General features: G+C 37.0%; 1 protein-coding gene across 1 annotated transcript in view; it reads left to right on the forward strand.

Moving 5' to 3' along the window:
* Cchl (Cytochrome c heme lyase) overlaps positions 1-14,746 on the forward strand; it is a 37,708-nt gene that overhangs the window by 22,481 nt on the left and 481 nt on the right. Inside the window, 2 exon segments of the mRNA XM_089099943.1 lie at positions 11,494-11,726; positions 12,995-13,166. Coding sequence (XP_088956069.1) covers positions 11,494-11,726; positions 12,995-13,166 — 405 coding nt within the window.

Consider the following 14,746-nt stretch of genomic DNA (forward strand, 5'->3'; position numbering starts at 1 on the left):
AACTTCCGAAATTCCCTGCTACAGGTTGATAAAGTATGTTTGGATTGCGAATCAATACTGGTGGAGGTATCGGACCAATCAAGGCCAAATATAGTCAAGGAACACAAACTAGTTACGTGTTCCTATGCGCATGCCCGTCGTGATTCCAGCAATAAAATGCAATTGGAAGAGTTTTTTTTACTATGGATGAGGAGAGTAGCATGGAGAAGTTATTGGTGTCTTTAATAAAAACAGCGAACGGTGCAATTTCACGATTGCGTCACACCAACTACCCAATGTTATTATCAGATAAGGAGCAACTGGCACTAGAAAAGGGGACAATTTGTTTGGTTTGTAGGGGTGCTCTTGCCCAAAAGACGAGGTACAGGATCACAATCATCTTATTGACCCCAATTCAATAGGGAAAAGTAACTTTCGGGGGTGTACTCACAATTCATGTAATTTAAAAATTAAACAGCAACTCTTTCTTCCGGTTTTTATACATAATTCTAACTACGATCTGAAGTATGTGCTACCAGCAATGGCACATCTTCAAAGAAATGGAACAGTGGATGATGCATGGGTGATAGACAGCTTTTCCTACAAAATCATTCCTAAATCGTCGGAAAAGTTGCTTATTTTGGAATTTCTGTGGAGATATGTTGAAGACGACATTGAGTACGCGAATAAAATTTGTTTTTAGATTCCTACAGTTTTTTCCTAAATCATTGAGTGAGTTAATTCAAGCGCAGAAAAATGATGACGGCTGCACCGCTTTCCCCCTTGTCAAGCAATAATTTGCGAATTATTTATATGATTTGTTTACGATTAATGGAATATGTACTTATGATTATTACTTTTTCCTGTCAAGATTCGCTGACGAAACTATTCCATCTATTGAAGTGTTTTACGACAGTCTACACGATCGTAGGAGCACCCCTAATGAACAGTTTTGCTAAAAAAAAAAGTTTGGACAGAGGGAGGGTGTAAAAATGGGTTTGACTACTTCAAGCTGTATTTATCGAATGATGTGTTAAGTCTGTTAGATATGACGTTTCAAAATACGGAAAAAATCTATGGGGAATTTAATCTTGATTTGGGATATTATTTTTCATCTCCTCATCTGATAATGGACCTCATCCTAAAAATGAACGGGGAAAAATCAGACTGATCACCGACATCGATCAGCACCTGTTCATCGAGAGGTCAAGGAGGGGTGGATACGTTTTTAACGGGGATCGAATCTTAGAAACTGATCCAACTGGAGAGAAGACGGGGACAGAATCAGATGCAGTTTTCCTTGATATGAATTCTCTCTACCCCTCGGCCATGTCCCATTATGCGCTACTCTGCGATGACTATAAATGGCTCAATAACCCTCAAGCCCCCAATTTCCCCAACATTGACAGTGTTGAGGAGAAAGGGCCGGTTGGATGGTTTTTTGAAATTGATGGGGAGATACCAGTTGAGCTTCACGATTCATTAAAGGATTTTGTTTTTCCATGCATCAATTGACCTGTGACTAGGGACTCTTTTAGCCCCCGCAACAGTTGTTTAGTCGAGGTGGACGGATTGCATTGGTCACCTTCAAAACAAAACTTATTGCTAGCCTTCTGCCGAAGAAAAATATTGTTGTACATCATGTGGCTTTACAATGGATGTGCAACAACGGTTTCAACGTCACAAAGGTTCACAGAGCCCTCCAGTTTAGTCAAAAACCCTATCTTAAAACGTTTGTTGACACTTTTGTCAAGAAACGTTCTGAAGCGCAGACAAAAGCCGAAAAAGAAATCTATAAGCTCATCTTAAATTTAGCTTTTGGTAAAATGTGCGAAAGTGTTCGCAATAGGAATCGTTGTGACTTCGTTACCGATCCCGAACAATGTGCTCGAATTATTGCCGATCCAAATTACACTTCCTTTACAATCATTGGCCCGGACATGGTACTATTGAATAGGAAAAAAAGAACCATTGTCCTGAATAAAAATATTGCTGTAGGCAGTGCGATCTTGGAGATCTCTAAAAAGCTCATGTTGGAATTCTACTACAATGTGGCTAGGGTACAGTGGCCAGAGAAGGAGCAAGTAGAGTTCTGCTACGGAGACACATATTCTCTACTGCTAAAAGTAAAAACCCCAAACCTACCTGATGATTTGGTGCAGTGTGAAATCACCAGCTCGTTGATGGACTACACCACTTGAAGTGGGCTTTACCCAGAGCTAGTAAAACGTCAGGCGCCAAATCAGCTTTATTTTTTTTAAATCAGAAACGGGGAGCGACATGATTTCCTGTGGTATGTCTTTAAGTACGAAGGTGTACTTTATACAGACACACGACGAGGAAATCAAGAAACGTTGCAAAGGAGTACCCACGTGCTATGTGGATAAGAATTTCGACATGGACATCTATAGGAATTGTTTTGTTGAAATTACAATTCCACGAGCAAAATTGCTAGCAATTCGTTCACTGAATTACAGGAACTTCACTGTAAATATAGAAAAAATTGCCATGAGTACCATTTCCGACAAGGTCTATGTTTGTCAAGACGGTGTGCCTACCCTCCTCCTGGGGCACCGTTTAACTTCCGACCGAGCCGAATGTGTTATCCATAGGGAAAGTCTCGGTTTGAGTAAAGTGCAATAAATTTCCCAAAACCTTGGGGGGAGGCGGCCGGCCGCCAACGGGGCGCACCGCCTTTATTGATTTTGTTCTTCTCATTATTCTTGAACGGACTAGTAGTAGGGAAATTATTTAGTCATTAGACAACTATAATCTACAGTTAGTTGTCTAGGTGAACTGTTGAAGGGAACATGTATCAATATAAAACCCAATTCAGATCGTTTCTGTGTGGCCCGTCAATGTCAGGCAAAACAACACTCTTAACTAAAATAATTAAAAATTGTGATAAAATGTTTGTGAAAAAGCCGAAAAAAATCTACTATTGTTACTGTATTTGGCAGGAGTCATACGAAAAAATAAAAGCAATTGGCACGGTGGGATTGGTGCAGATACAATTCATACAGGGACTTGATGTTTTGGGAGAGTCTCGGTTTGAGTAAAGTCCAATAAATTTCCCAAAACCTTGGGGGGGCCTCACGGCCTTGGGGGTGGGGGCCTCGCCGCCCGGGGGGGGGGGTGGCCGGCCGCCAGTGGGGGGTGTGCCGCCACTACCAAAGTTATCTTTTTTTTTACTTAGAGCAGATTTTTTTTTGTAAATATACATGTTGCATTCAAATTAAAAAAAATGATGTAAAAAAGTGAAATTATTCAAAGTGTATTTTTTTTATTAAAGGTTGTATTTTTTTATAAATAAAGTATATTTATTAAAGTGCTTTTTCTAGTGCATTTTTAAAATAAATGTTTTTTTATTATAAATAAATGAAAAAAAAAATCTTAAGTGTATTTTTCTTTGTTTTCTGTAAAGTGCTGTTTTTTTATAATACAGGAAACATGATTCTTTATTGATTTTGTTCTTCTTCTCATTATTCTTGAATGGACTAGTAATAGGGAAATTATTTAGTCATTAGACAACTATAGTCTACAGATAGTTGTCTAGGTGAACTGTTGAAGGAAGAAAATATCAATTTAAAACACCATTTAGATCTCTTCTGTGTGGCCCGTCAATGTCAGGCAAAACAACACTCTTAACTAAAATAATTAAAAATTGTGATAAAATTTTTGTGGAAAACCGAAAAAAAATCTACTATTGTTACAGTATTTGGCAGGAGTCATACGATAAAATAAAAGCAATTGGCACGGCGGGGTTGGTGCAGATACAATTCATACAGGGACTTGATGTTTTCAGCATTATTGAACCAAACTATTGGCTGATTATTGACGATCTCTAGCTGAATCTCTGGCTGAATCTATTTTGAACAATGGTCCCAGGAAATGCTGCAATTGTTCACCGTTCGCTCTCATCATGAACAGATTTCCATTACTCTGGTTCTACACAATCTCTTTCATCAGAGCAAATGTATGCGAACACTTGCATTGAACTGCACCTACTATATCATCTACAGAGTTGTTCGTGATTGTAGCTCGCTAATAACTCAATAAACAAATATATCTTGGGGCACCTAAATTTCTGCCCTCAGCATACAATCAGGCAACTAATAAACCCTAAGGCTATATCCTGTTGGATCTTAATCAAAATACACCCGAGGATCTGCATGTAGTCACAGATATTTTTGACAATAAAATTACAGTATATCTCCCCGTGAACAGTAAAAAGACCTATTAGGTGCTATCATGACACTTTCAGTTCTAAGCACTTCAAAACCCCCACTTAGGAAAGCCAGACTCAAACATGGTGTTGACAATGATTTCATTAATCTGATATCTGAGCTTTGTTTAAATTTGACCGAGGGCAATGTTCAACCTGCCAGAAGTAGTTAAGCAACAGGCAAAGCAACATCGTTCCATTGTACGTACATTGGCCTCTAAAAACAAAGGAAAGAATTTTAAAAAGAAACGTCTTCTTCAGGCGGGTGGTAGCTTTTTCACGCTTTTACTGCCAATAATTGCAGGACTGGTAAACAGTTTTCTCTAGAGAATGGCCAAACCCTATAAATTGACTCCAATAGAACTCGCTCTCTCACCCGTGGAACACTTTGAGGACAATCTGAGTAAATTCATTGACAACGATAATGTTAAGGATGAGAAAAAACTTGCTTTTACTTCATGATGTACTTCGCCGAGTGCACAAACATAAGCCCTATCGTGCGAAGGCCAGTGGTATTAATCACAAAAAAGAATCATCTCCTCATGATTCTGCTGCTGCTGCTTCTGGAACACAGTTAAAGAAGGAGGAATTGGATTCAATTGTATCGAAAATTGGAAATCTATTGCCCCACTCATCGTGAACAAAGTACACGACTCATAACATCTCATGGAAAGTGGTGAAGATCATATTCAAGTTGATAGCAATGGGAAAGAGATTATAATTCAAGGCAAGAGCTATAATCTACTTGATTTGATCTATGATATGGTTACAAATCGTAAAGGACTATTATCATTTAACACTCATCTATACAACTTTATAAATACATTAAACTTCCCCAAAAGCCTTATTAGCAATAGGCAAATTCTAAAAAAATTAAATGAATATGCACCAACACCATTAAAATATGAACATGAAGAAGAAGTAGAAGATTTTAGATCAATTTTGGAAAATACTAGCACACCTAGTGGAAACTTGTTAATAAGAAGCAGCAGTACACCACTGATAACTAAAAAAAGGCGAAGAGGTGTCAAGCCGACATCACCACAACCACCACCAATCACCATTATACAAAAGGGTAGCGGACGTTACACTATACGATTACGTACACAATGGTTGAAGTTCTGTAACGTGTTTATGAAAATATTGGTGAAGTGGGGAGTTTAAGTTCCCCCTACCACTCTTTCCAAAGTCACTGGTGTTCACGCTAAAAGTGTGCAAGGCTATCTACAAAATGAATCAAGTTACACTCTGCATAGGAATCATAGACTTTGTGCTAATCATTATCGAAAAACTAAACCCTTTTTCCCATTGCATATAATGCAAGCAGATCTCCTAACTCTAGATGAGATTCAAAGACGTCACAATACACCGTACAAGTACATTCTACTTGCAATCAGTGTTTTTAGTCGCTACGCATATGCCATTCCATAGCGGTCTAAGAGAGGTGTTGAAGTTGCTCAGGCCTTTAAAAGTATTCTCGAACAGGATTCGTATAAAAAAATTCAAACGGATCGCGGTAGTGAATTTCTTAATCCCCATGTTGCAAAAGTACTAGCGAAATATTATACACTGCTCTCATAGTCATAGCCCTATAAAGGCTGCATTGGCCGAACGATTGATAAGAATTATTCGACTTTTAATTTCAAGATATTGTACATTGAAAAATACATCAGCTTTTATTCATGATTTAGATAAAATCATGTTGATTTATAATCAACGACCTCATCGATCATTGTCCAATTCAACCCCAACGGAAGTTCATCATTCTGATTATGATACAATTGATACCTTTCTTAAACAATATTCCAATGAAACGAGTGTCAAGAAGAAAAAATTCAATGTTGGTGATACTGTCCGAATTAATAGAACAACTAATGTTTTTGAAAAGGGTAATTACTTGTGGTCCACAGAACTTTTTAAAGTGGCAAAATTCCTAGACTCTAAACCCATAACTTATCGTTTGCGCGATACCAAAGATGAAGAGATTCTCGGTGGCTTTTATGACTCTGAACTACAAAAAGTTAAAAATAATAGTTAAATCTATCAAATTGAAAAGATATTAAAGACTTATACTCACAGGGGTAGGAAACAGTTACTTGTTCGGTGGCTAGGATACAACTCTTGATTTTGATTTTTGGATCAGTGTTGAAGATATTGACAATGCCTAATGATTTCTATGTAACTTTTATGTCCAACGTTTCCGATCCTCTCTACAATGACATGAATAAAACAAGTGATTTTTGGACGAAACTCTCCCCCGCCATCATATTCGATGACGGAAAGTATGAAGTGGCTCTTGTCGACTCTATTCTCAAAATATCTAAAACTTGCTGAGTAAGAATTGGGTGTTTAACATAAAAGTTGTATAATCGAACCGTCCAATCTTTTTCGACTATTAACGGGCTGAAGTACTTGAATCTAGCGATTATGCACCGTTAAACTAGAAATATGTATCATAGCATAGTACGAAATATTTTTATCGTGCAAGCAATAGAAAAATTTAATATTAAAGGACGGGTAAATTTAATTTCAATTATTCAAAGCAACACGATAGGATTTACATTACCTCACCTTTTGACACTGAAATGATTATTCTCAATGATAATCTGAGAGACGTTCTCGGCTTTAAACAGAATATGATCAATGGGGAAAACACTGGCACCATTTACGGGATAGATCAAGTTATTTTTGCTGACTATCCACCTGGTTTCGCCTCGGACTCTTGCATATTTCTCTATGCATCCTTTGTGGAAACATCAAGAGTTGGTAATTCAAATGTCCCCCTCCTACGTGTTCTTGAACGAAAAAACAACCCATGAACTTGTTCATCACTATAATATAAAGCATCTTCAGTATGTTCCTGTAAACACTTCGTATTTGGAGCTCTGTCAGCTAACACTAAGAAGTGAATTGGGTGATCCTCTAGCAATAACAAAAGGTTTAGCAGTGATTACATGTCATTTTCGACCCATAGTCGACGTCACCAGCACCTTCTAAAATGAACAATAGAAGAATTCCATTTGTCTGTCCCGATATCAATTGCTATGTTGGTGCTCTGATTCCACGTCAAATAGGCAATGGATTGAACTACTACAAGGGGCGTACTACAATGTCTGGCTATGGTCTTGGTAGCTGGTTTGCTAGGCTATTTCGTTCTGCACTACCTCTTGCCAGAAAATGTCTTGTACCTGCTGCATCAAATTTTGCTGCCTCAACACTACAGGACTGGGGGTCGGGTAAAAATTTCAAGGAGAGTGTTAAGGAAAATATTAGATCTTCAGCAAGAGCCGTTGGTGAAAAATTAAAATCTCAGAAAAATGAGAAGGGATTGAAAAGGATGCGTGCGCGTCATTCACTCATCAGTCTCTACCCAGGCGGGAAGCGAAGGACATCAACAAGGACTTTGAGAAATAAAACAACTAAGACCAATAAGAAGAAGAAGAAAAAGATTGTTAGATCAAAGAAGTATTTCTCCTCTTAAGATGACTTATCTCCCCCACAAGGAATCGCATCCATCGATCAGTTCCTCATTGAATCTGTTCAATGCTGAAAATGTTGATGTCAGTGTCAAGTTTGGCTACTATGAATAATTTCACCCCTAGTAAACCCTCTCGGAAAATATACACTTTCAAATATTTTCCAATGAAGACTATTTCATTGATTTGTCATCAACATTTATTGATTTAAATGTTGCGGTGAAGAAAAAGTCAGATAATACAACTCCAACTGCTGCCTATGGTCTCTCCTACGAAAACTGTATTCTACACAATCTGTTCAAACAAATTAATGTATTTATTAATGGAACATTGGTGAGCACTAGCAATAATTTATCGAATTATGCAAGCTACATACAATTTATGATGAAGACGCCAAAGGCATACAAGGAGTTGAGAGGACAATCACTGGGCTATGAATATCGATCAGGTATTGATACTGACGATTAGTTGACTGCTGCAGTGATCAAAGAGTATCATCTAGTTGGAAAATTAAATCATGAGATATTCAGTATATCCCAATGGCTACCCCCATTGTCAAGATTGACATAAAGTTTCAACTAGCCCCATCGAATTTCATTTTGAGAAAAACACTTCCTGCAACACCCGATGCAAATGTCATTATCACATCGGCAATTCTCCACGTCCGAAAACAACAGGTTATGAGCTCTGTTGCATTGGCAGTGGAAAATCTAAGAGCCAATGGCAACAACATTAAACTTCTTGTCCCCCATACAATCACCAATCAACGTCAAATTGCCACCGGCTTTCGTAGCTATACCGATTCATCATTTATAAATGGAGAAATCCCATCAAAATTGGCTTTGGCCTTTGTGAAGAGTAGCAGTGCTGTTGGATCCTGGACTGAATCCCCCCATGATTTTAATTTTTTCGGTATATCTGGCCTTTTGTGCAAAGTGAATGGTATTCCACTGTACACTCTATCATTTGACAAAAAATCCTACAGAACTCTGTACGAGTTGACCATACAATCCCTAGATCATGACTCAACTATTTGAAAATGGAATAACCGATTCAATGTTTAAAAAAAATCATGGTGTAATTGTTTTGGACTTGTCGGGGACCCAGGATATGAGCATAGTACGAACAGGGAATGTACGTTTAGAGTGCACATTTGCCGATGCTTCGACTGAGAGTATCACGCTAATATCATTGAGTCAATTTGAAATCTATTGGGAAATCACACCCGACGGCAGTGTTCTACTAGACCTAGCACCATGAACACAAACCAAATAATCAATGTATATAGTATAAATCCATACAATGTCCCAGTAAAAGTCCTATTGCATACCATCGGACTTCATTGAACAAATTCCAAGTATTAACAATACCCTAATCATTGTTAATAGCAGTCCATAGACTTTGAAGACAGGCCATTGGCTATGCATCTTTCAAACAGCGAAAAATATTGAATTTTTTGATCCTCTTGACCTATCGTATAAATTCTACACTCCACACATCAGCAACTTTGTTGAAAGCAGTGGGAAAACTATTATTCAAAATCAAAGGAGAGTACAGGATTTAACGACTAAGACATGTGGATTTCATGTACTACTCTTGTTCATGTTCAGATGTCGTGGCTATACCTACAAGCAGTTTCTCAACATTTACGTTGACTTACCTCGATTGAATAACTTTTCTAGTGGAAAATATACTTACAAGCGTGTTAAATATAGATTTTAGTGTCCTACGAATAAAATGTTCTAAAAATGAATGTGAAATTATTTATTAATAAATGAAAAATGTATGTACACTATTAAAAACAACTTTTCTACTCTTTAGATTTCATCTTCTACTAGATATAGGTACTTGTCGATAACAACTAATATAGATAGATTATTTAAATTCACAGTATACTGATCCTGATGTGCTGCAATGTTAGGGTCGCATTTTCTACAATAGAGTGTAACTTCACTCTTGTCATATCTCTTTGAATAGTCAATGATACTATTCTCATTCATTTTATAGAATTCACATGTTTCAATTTGCTTATTTGAAACAATGTCACAAACAGTGTCCCCAAGTGGCGAATCACATTCCGTCACAGCCAAATAAAAATCAGTAGGCTTATAATCGTAGTAGCCATTGTCTTCACAACGATGACGTAGAAACCAAATTCTTTTTTTGTTCCAACAGTTGAATCGCTGACCCGGCTCCTCCTCCCAGAACAATCTAAAGCCACGACGATACCAATCGGGTAGAAATAAGCTATAATCATTCTTTGGAGTCCTTCCAATCATACCAGGATAGTTCCTCTCTTATTGTTCGAATTTATTCTATCGGTGATTCGAATTTTAAGGCCGTCTGGATTAAGATAAAAACTTCTCCACAAGGCCTGACATGAGAACTTTAATTTGTACAGTATATTCTTTAGGTAATTTACACGGGTTGCATAATCTGAAATTTTCATCATACTCATCAATAATTTTACAATTCTCACATGATGACCAGCTGCCCTGCATAGTGGACATGTATGGAACATTTTTTCATGTGTTGACACTCTCACTGCCACAATGAAACTGAGCTAGCAACAACAAATTGAGTGGGATAGAGAGAGAGAGGAGTAAATCATCCTTGAACACCATGGAAGGAACATAAACCCTTAGAATAGCATAGGAAGGACCATAGCGCTATAGAAGTATAACATAGGTGTGAGGGGGTACTCACTCTCTTTGAAAAGGTGTAGAGGTCCCATAGAATAACATATGAAGGAACATAGTACTATAGAATAGCATGGGAAGGAACATAGTGCTATAGAATTATAACATAGATATGAGGGGGTACTCACTCTTTGAAAAGGTGTAGAGGTCCCATAGAATAACATAGGAAGGAACATAGTGCTATAGAATAGCATGGGAAGGAACATAGTGCTATAGAAGTATAACTTAGCACTCTACTATGGTGTCAGCAAATATGTTGAACAAAACTTGTATACAAAAAATAACATCGCCTTGTTACTGACCGTTTTGCATCAGTTATTTATCCTAACACACACGTTCACTTATTCCCCGATATGTAAGTTACAAAGCAAATTGGACAACTTACCAAGATGCCTTCAGTTTCAAAAATCCCATATATTTTCATCCAAAACAATCCTCCTGATGCATATGCCACGAAACTAGTAGTTTTTTTGTTTTTAATAACACAGCAAATCTTGCCATTCCTCTTTCAAAGACAGCAATAACAGACACCTCTCATAGCTCAAAGCATAATGGTATAAAGACTTCCAGCTAAACTGGACAGTAAAAAAAAAGAAGGCAGATAGAGCATTGAAAATGTGTGAATAAACTCAAAACTGATGATAATCTAAAAGGAACTCATGGAACCATGCCCAGGTTCAGAGTGTATATGCCTACCTTTCACAATCATACAGTTAAATAATGTAATTAATTCTGTTATATCTAAATCTCCAACTAGTTACTTTAAAATGCATCCTATGTCGACAAAGAATCTTCCACTACATTATAATGAGAAATTGCTTCCTTGTATTAACCATGCAAGGGACAAATGTTTTTTCACGAGTGTATAGAAATGTTTGTCATTTCTTCACATTAAAAAAAAAAATAAATAATAAAACAAACCCAAATAATACCTTGCATCTTGCAGAATCACCATTTTGTCTTCAGTCCTTTGTAAGGTTATGGAGAAAATGATTCAGAATCGACTTGTTTGTTTGTGGGAAGAAATAACATGGTACTTTATGCTTAAACAGGTTTCAAGGGACCGTTTGACAATGTTGGCCGCAAAATTTTAATTAGCTATATTTGTATTTAGATGTTTTGGAATGCCATGCTGAGAAGGGGCTGGAGATGGCAAGGTGCTGACATTGCCAAAGATGATATGACAAACATTATTAGAATACACAATGCCAACAATGAACAAGCATGGCAAGAGGTGATGAAATGGGAGGCTTTACACGCCAAAGAATGTTGCAACCCAAAGTTGAAGAGCTTTGGAGGAAAAGCGAAAGATTTTTCTCCCAGGGCCAGGTTCAGAAACTTTTTGGGGTAAGTTGAACCGCTTCAGTCTTAATTCCTGATATGAAGAATTTTATGAAATGTTAAAGAAGTGCTTACATAGAAACTGTTTAGTGAATAATCGTATTTGCTTCAACTGCAAGCGAGTATCCATAAATTTTATAAGCTAAACACTCATAAAGTAAAATGCTGAATTTTTCTTGGAGATAGCATTAGATATGCTATGATTAGGTTTCACTTGTTCGCCGCCTCTGAGTCCAAGCAAATTCATTCACAGATCGTACATTCGAGTCCAGCGGACATTGTCCGTCACGCGTCGACCCAAAATCAATCCAACCTTTCATCCCTTAATGACGTATGGACCGATGATAGATAGACTTATCTATCGACAAAAGAAATGGCATAATTTTTTTTACAATCCTAAAAAGGGCTTATCTCACTCACTCACTCGGACTATCTGTTATGGTTTTTCTACGATTAGCCATGGCTTGATGTATGCCCGCAGCTACTTGATTTTAATTAAAAAAAATCAATCAATTTGTAATTAAAAAAAAATCAATTTTTAAAATCAGGTAGTTGTGGGCATGCATTAAGGCATGGGTAATTGCCAGTTTTCATAAGGTGTATTACCAAAAAACAAGAAGTATTATATTCGCAACCCCTCAAGTCCCCAAGACTCAAGTTATCAATCAATACGTACAGTCATGACACCCTTTTATAAAGTTCAATTGTAAAAATTACGAACTTATTAACTTGTATATCCTGCTTCATTTACATTTTTGACTGCTTTATTATCCATAGTCGCACTTATACTAAAAAGTCACAAGAGAGGGTAACTTAGCGCTTTTTTTTGCTTTTTTTTGGTATTTCTGATCAAGAAAATAATCCCGCTGAAAAATTTACTTTTACCCCGCTGAAAAGGATTTACTAAAACTAGTGATAGGAATAATACACTAGAGAACAACATATCAAAACATATCAATAAATTTAGCGGAAATTAAAAGGATAACAGATTACAATTTACGCGATATACGTTTTGGAAATGTTACATCATTTCGTCGGTCGGATTCTAGTCCTTCCATGCTAGGCTAACGTAAGACAAAACCAACTTAGTCATCATCTAAAGTCCTTACAATCAACCCAAGTGGAATGGAGATGGCTCTAATTAAGTGTATTGCGTAGGCCACAGCTGCAAGTCAAGTCGTGCCATTTGTTTTCGAAAATATTCTTTAGCGACCTTCTAAGAAGATACTCTCTATGAAAGCGGATTTAACGTTTTTATTACTTGTTCATTACAGCTATGAGCTGCCATTTGATCGTCACGATTGGATTGTGGATAGATGTGGAAAAGATGTGCGTTACGTTATTGACTATTATGATGGTCGAGATGTTGATGAACAAATGGGATTTACTTTACTTTACATCCGACCTGCCCTGAACTCCTTCCCCAATTATTGAGATAGAATGAAGGCATTAATTATTCTATTATTCTTGTTTTTTTTTCTTACAAATGTTTGATTAACGTAAATCACGCTGTTCATGCAAAATTTAAATTTAAACCCCATTATGTGAACTTTGGATTGTGAGCCCTTTCGTTACCTATAAGCTTTTTTTGTAGGCAGAAGATTTCCTTTTAAGAAAGGGCAATTTTAAGGTATACACAATTACTTCATACTTCCCTAAGGCTCACAAACTAAAAAAAAGATTCTCTACCCCCTCCCCCTCAAGAAAAGCTGGAAGTACCCGCTCTACAAAAATCGATGAACAGGGGCCTACAATTGCAATAAAGGAGGGGAGATGAAATGATGCTTCGTTTTACCCTAGTCAGGAGTTTTAAAGCTGTGTGCCAAATATAGGCCAAAAGTAGTACTTAAAAAGCTGGGGGGGGGAAGGTATAAGTGATACAGAGATCTAGTATCCTAGGATTTGCATGAAATATTTGAAAGAATTCAGACAAAGAATGGCTTTTTGATCATTCCTTCTGTGTTCACAGACTAAGTACAATATGCTGTTGTTTATGTTTGAAAATAGATATATATGTGATCCTGTATGCTACTTCATATGTACAGATATGCTCCCAGCTTCCGCAGTAGCCGATGCGTCCCTATCATTACTTCTTTTATATTTTGTTTTTAAGAACAAAGATACATATTCCAATAGTGGCTATGGGTCCATCTAACTCCAAGCCTTTTTCTATACTAAATTCATTTTTAGCGTTCGATGGCTCGTCTTTCTGTTTCGGTGTGTCTTTCTTTTTCTTCCCCTCCTTTCCGTCTTAAACGGATTTTTTCACTACAAGACTATATAATGAGAAAATAGACTATAATAGGATTCTTTTTTCTTATGTTCTTTGCCCCTTCTTATGGCCAATAAAACTTCAACTACAATACCCAATTCCATTCTTTCAAGATGTTGCGAATCTCCTTTCTATTTCCTTACAAATTGACTACAGTGCAACGGGAAATTAAAACATTAATAGTCCCCCTCTCTTTCCCCAAACACAAATTTTATGTCCTTTACCCCCTCCCCCCCCCCTTTCATAAAAAAAAACAACTGAATTTCGATATCAATCCCTAAGCCGTGTGACGAAACAGGATATGCCTGCCAAACTACACATTAAATTCGTCACATTATAACGAAACTTACTTGCTGCATGCAATGTCTGAAATGAGATATAGGCTATTGCCTTTAACCTTAACCAGGTGGCTCTGACAGTAAAAGTCTCTGGAATACCCCCGAAAATGCCATGTCCCACAGTTTTCAAAGTTTTGGGTTTATCTTTGCGTATCTCGACATGGAAAGTATTCAAACATATAAACCAGAAATTTAATGGTTATGTTCACAAACCCTATTGATGTCTAACTTGTCATTAGAACAAAACACTGTGTGGGAATCTTCTAAATAATGATATTTCCATCTTCTCATGTTGGAAGAAATTAATTGCTTAAAAGTTTAGTGTTGATGATGTGAAAACTGTCATTTAACGTTTCAAGTGATATTGCTTTGACCTCCATGTTTAAGCAAGTTAGCTTCTGTATAGAAGTAAACTG

Source organism: Artemia sp. Qi Xiang Cuo, chromosome 14 (assembly GCF_049724085.1).
Source record: "Artemia sp. Qi Xiang Cuo chromosome 14, ASM4972408v1, whole genome shotgun sequence".
Classification (NCBI taxonomy): Eukaryota; Metazoa; Arthropoda; class Branchiopoda; order Anostraca; family Artemiidae; genus Artemia; species Artemia sp. Qi Xiang Cuo.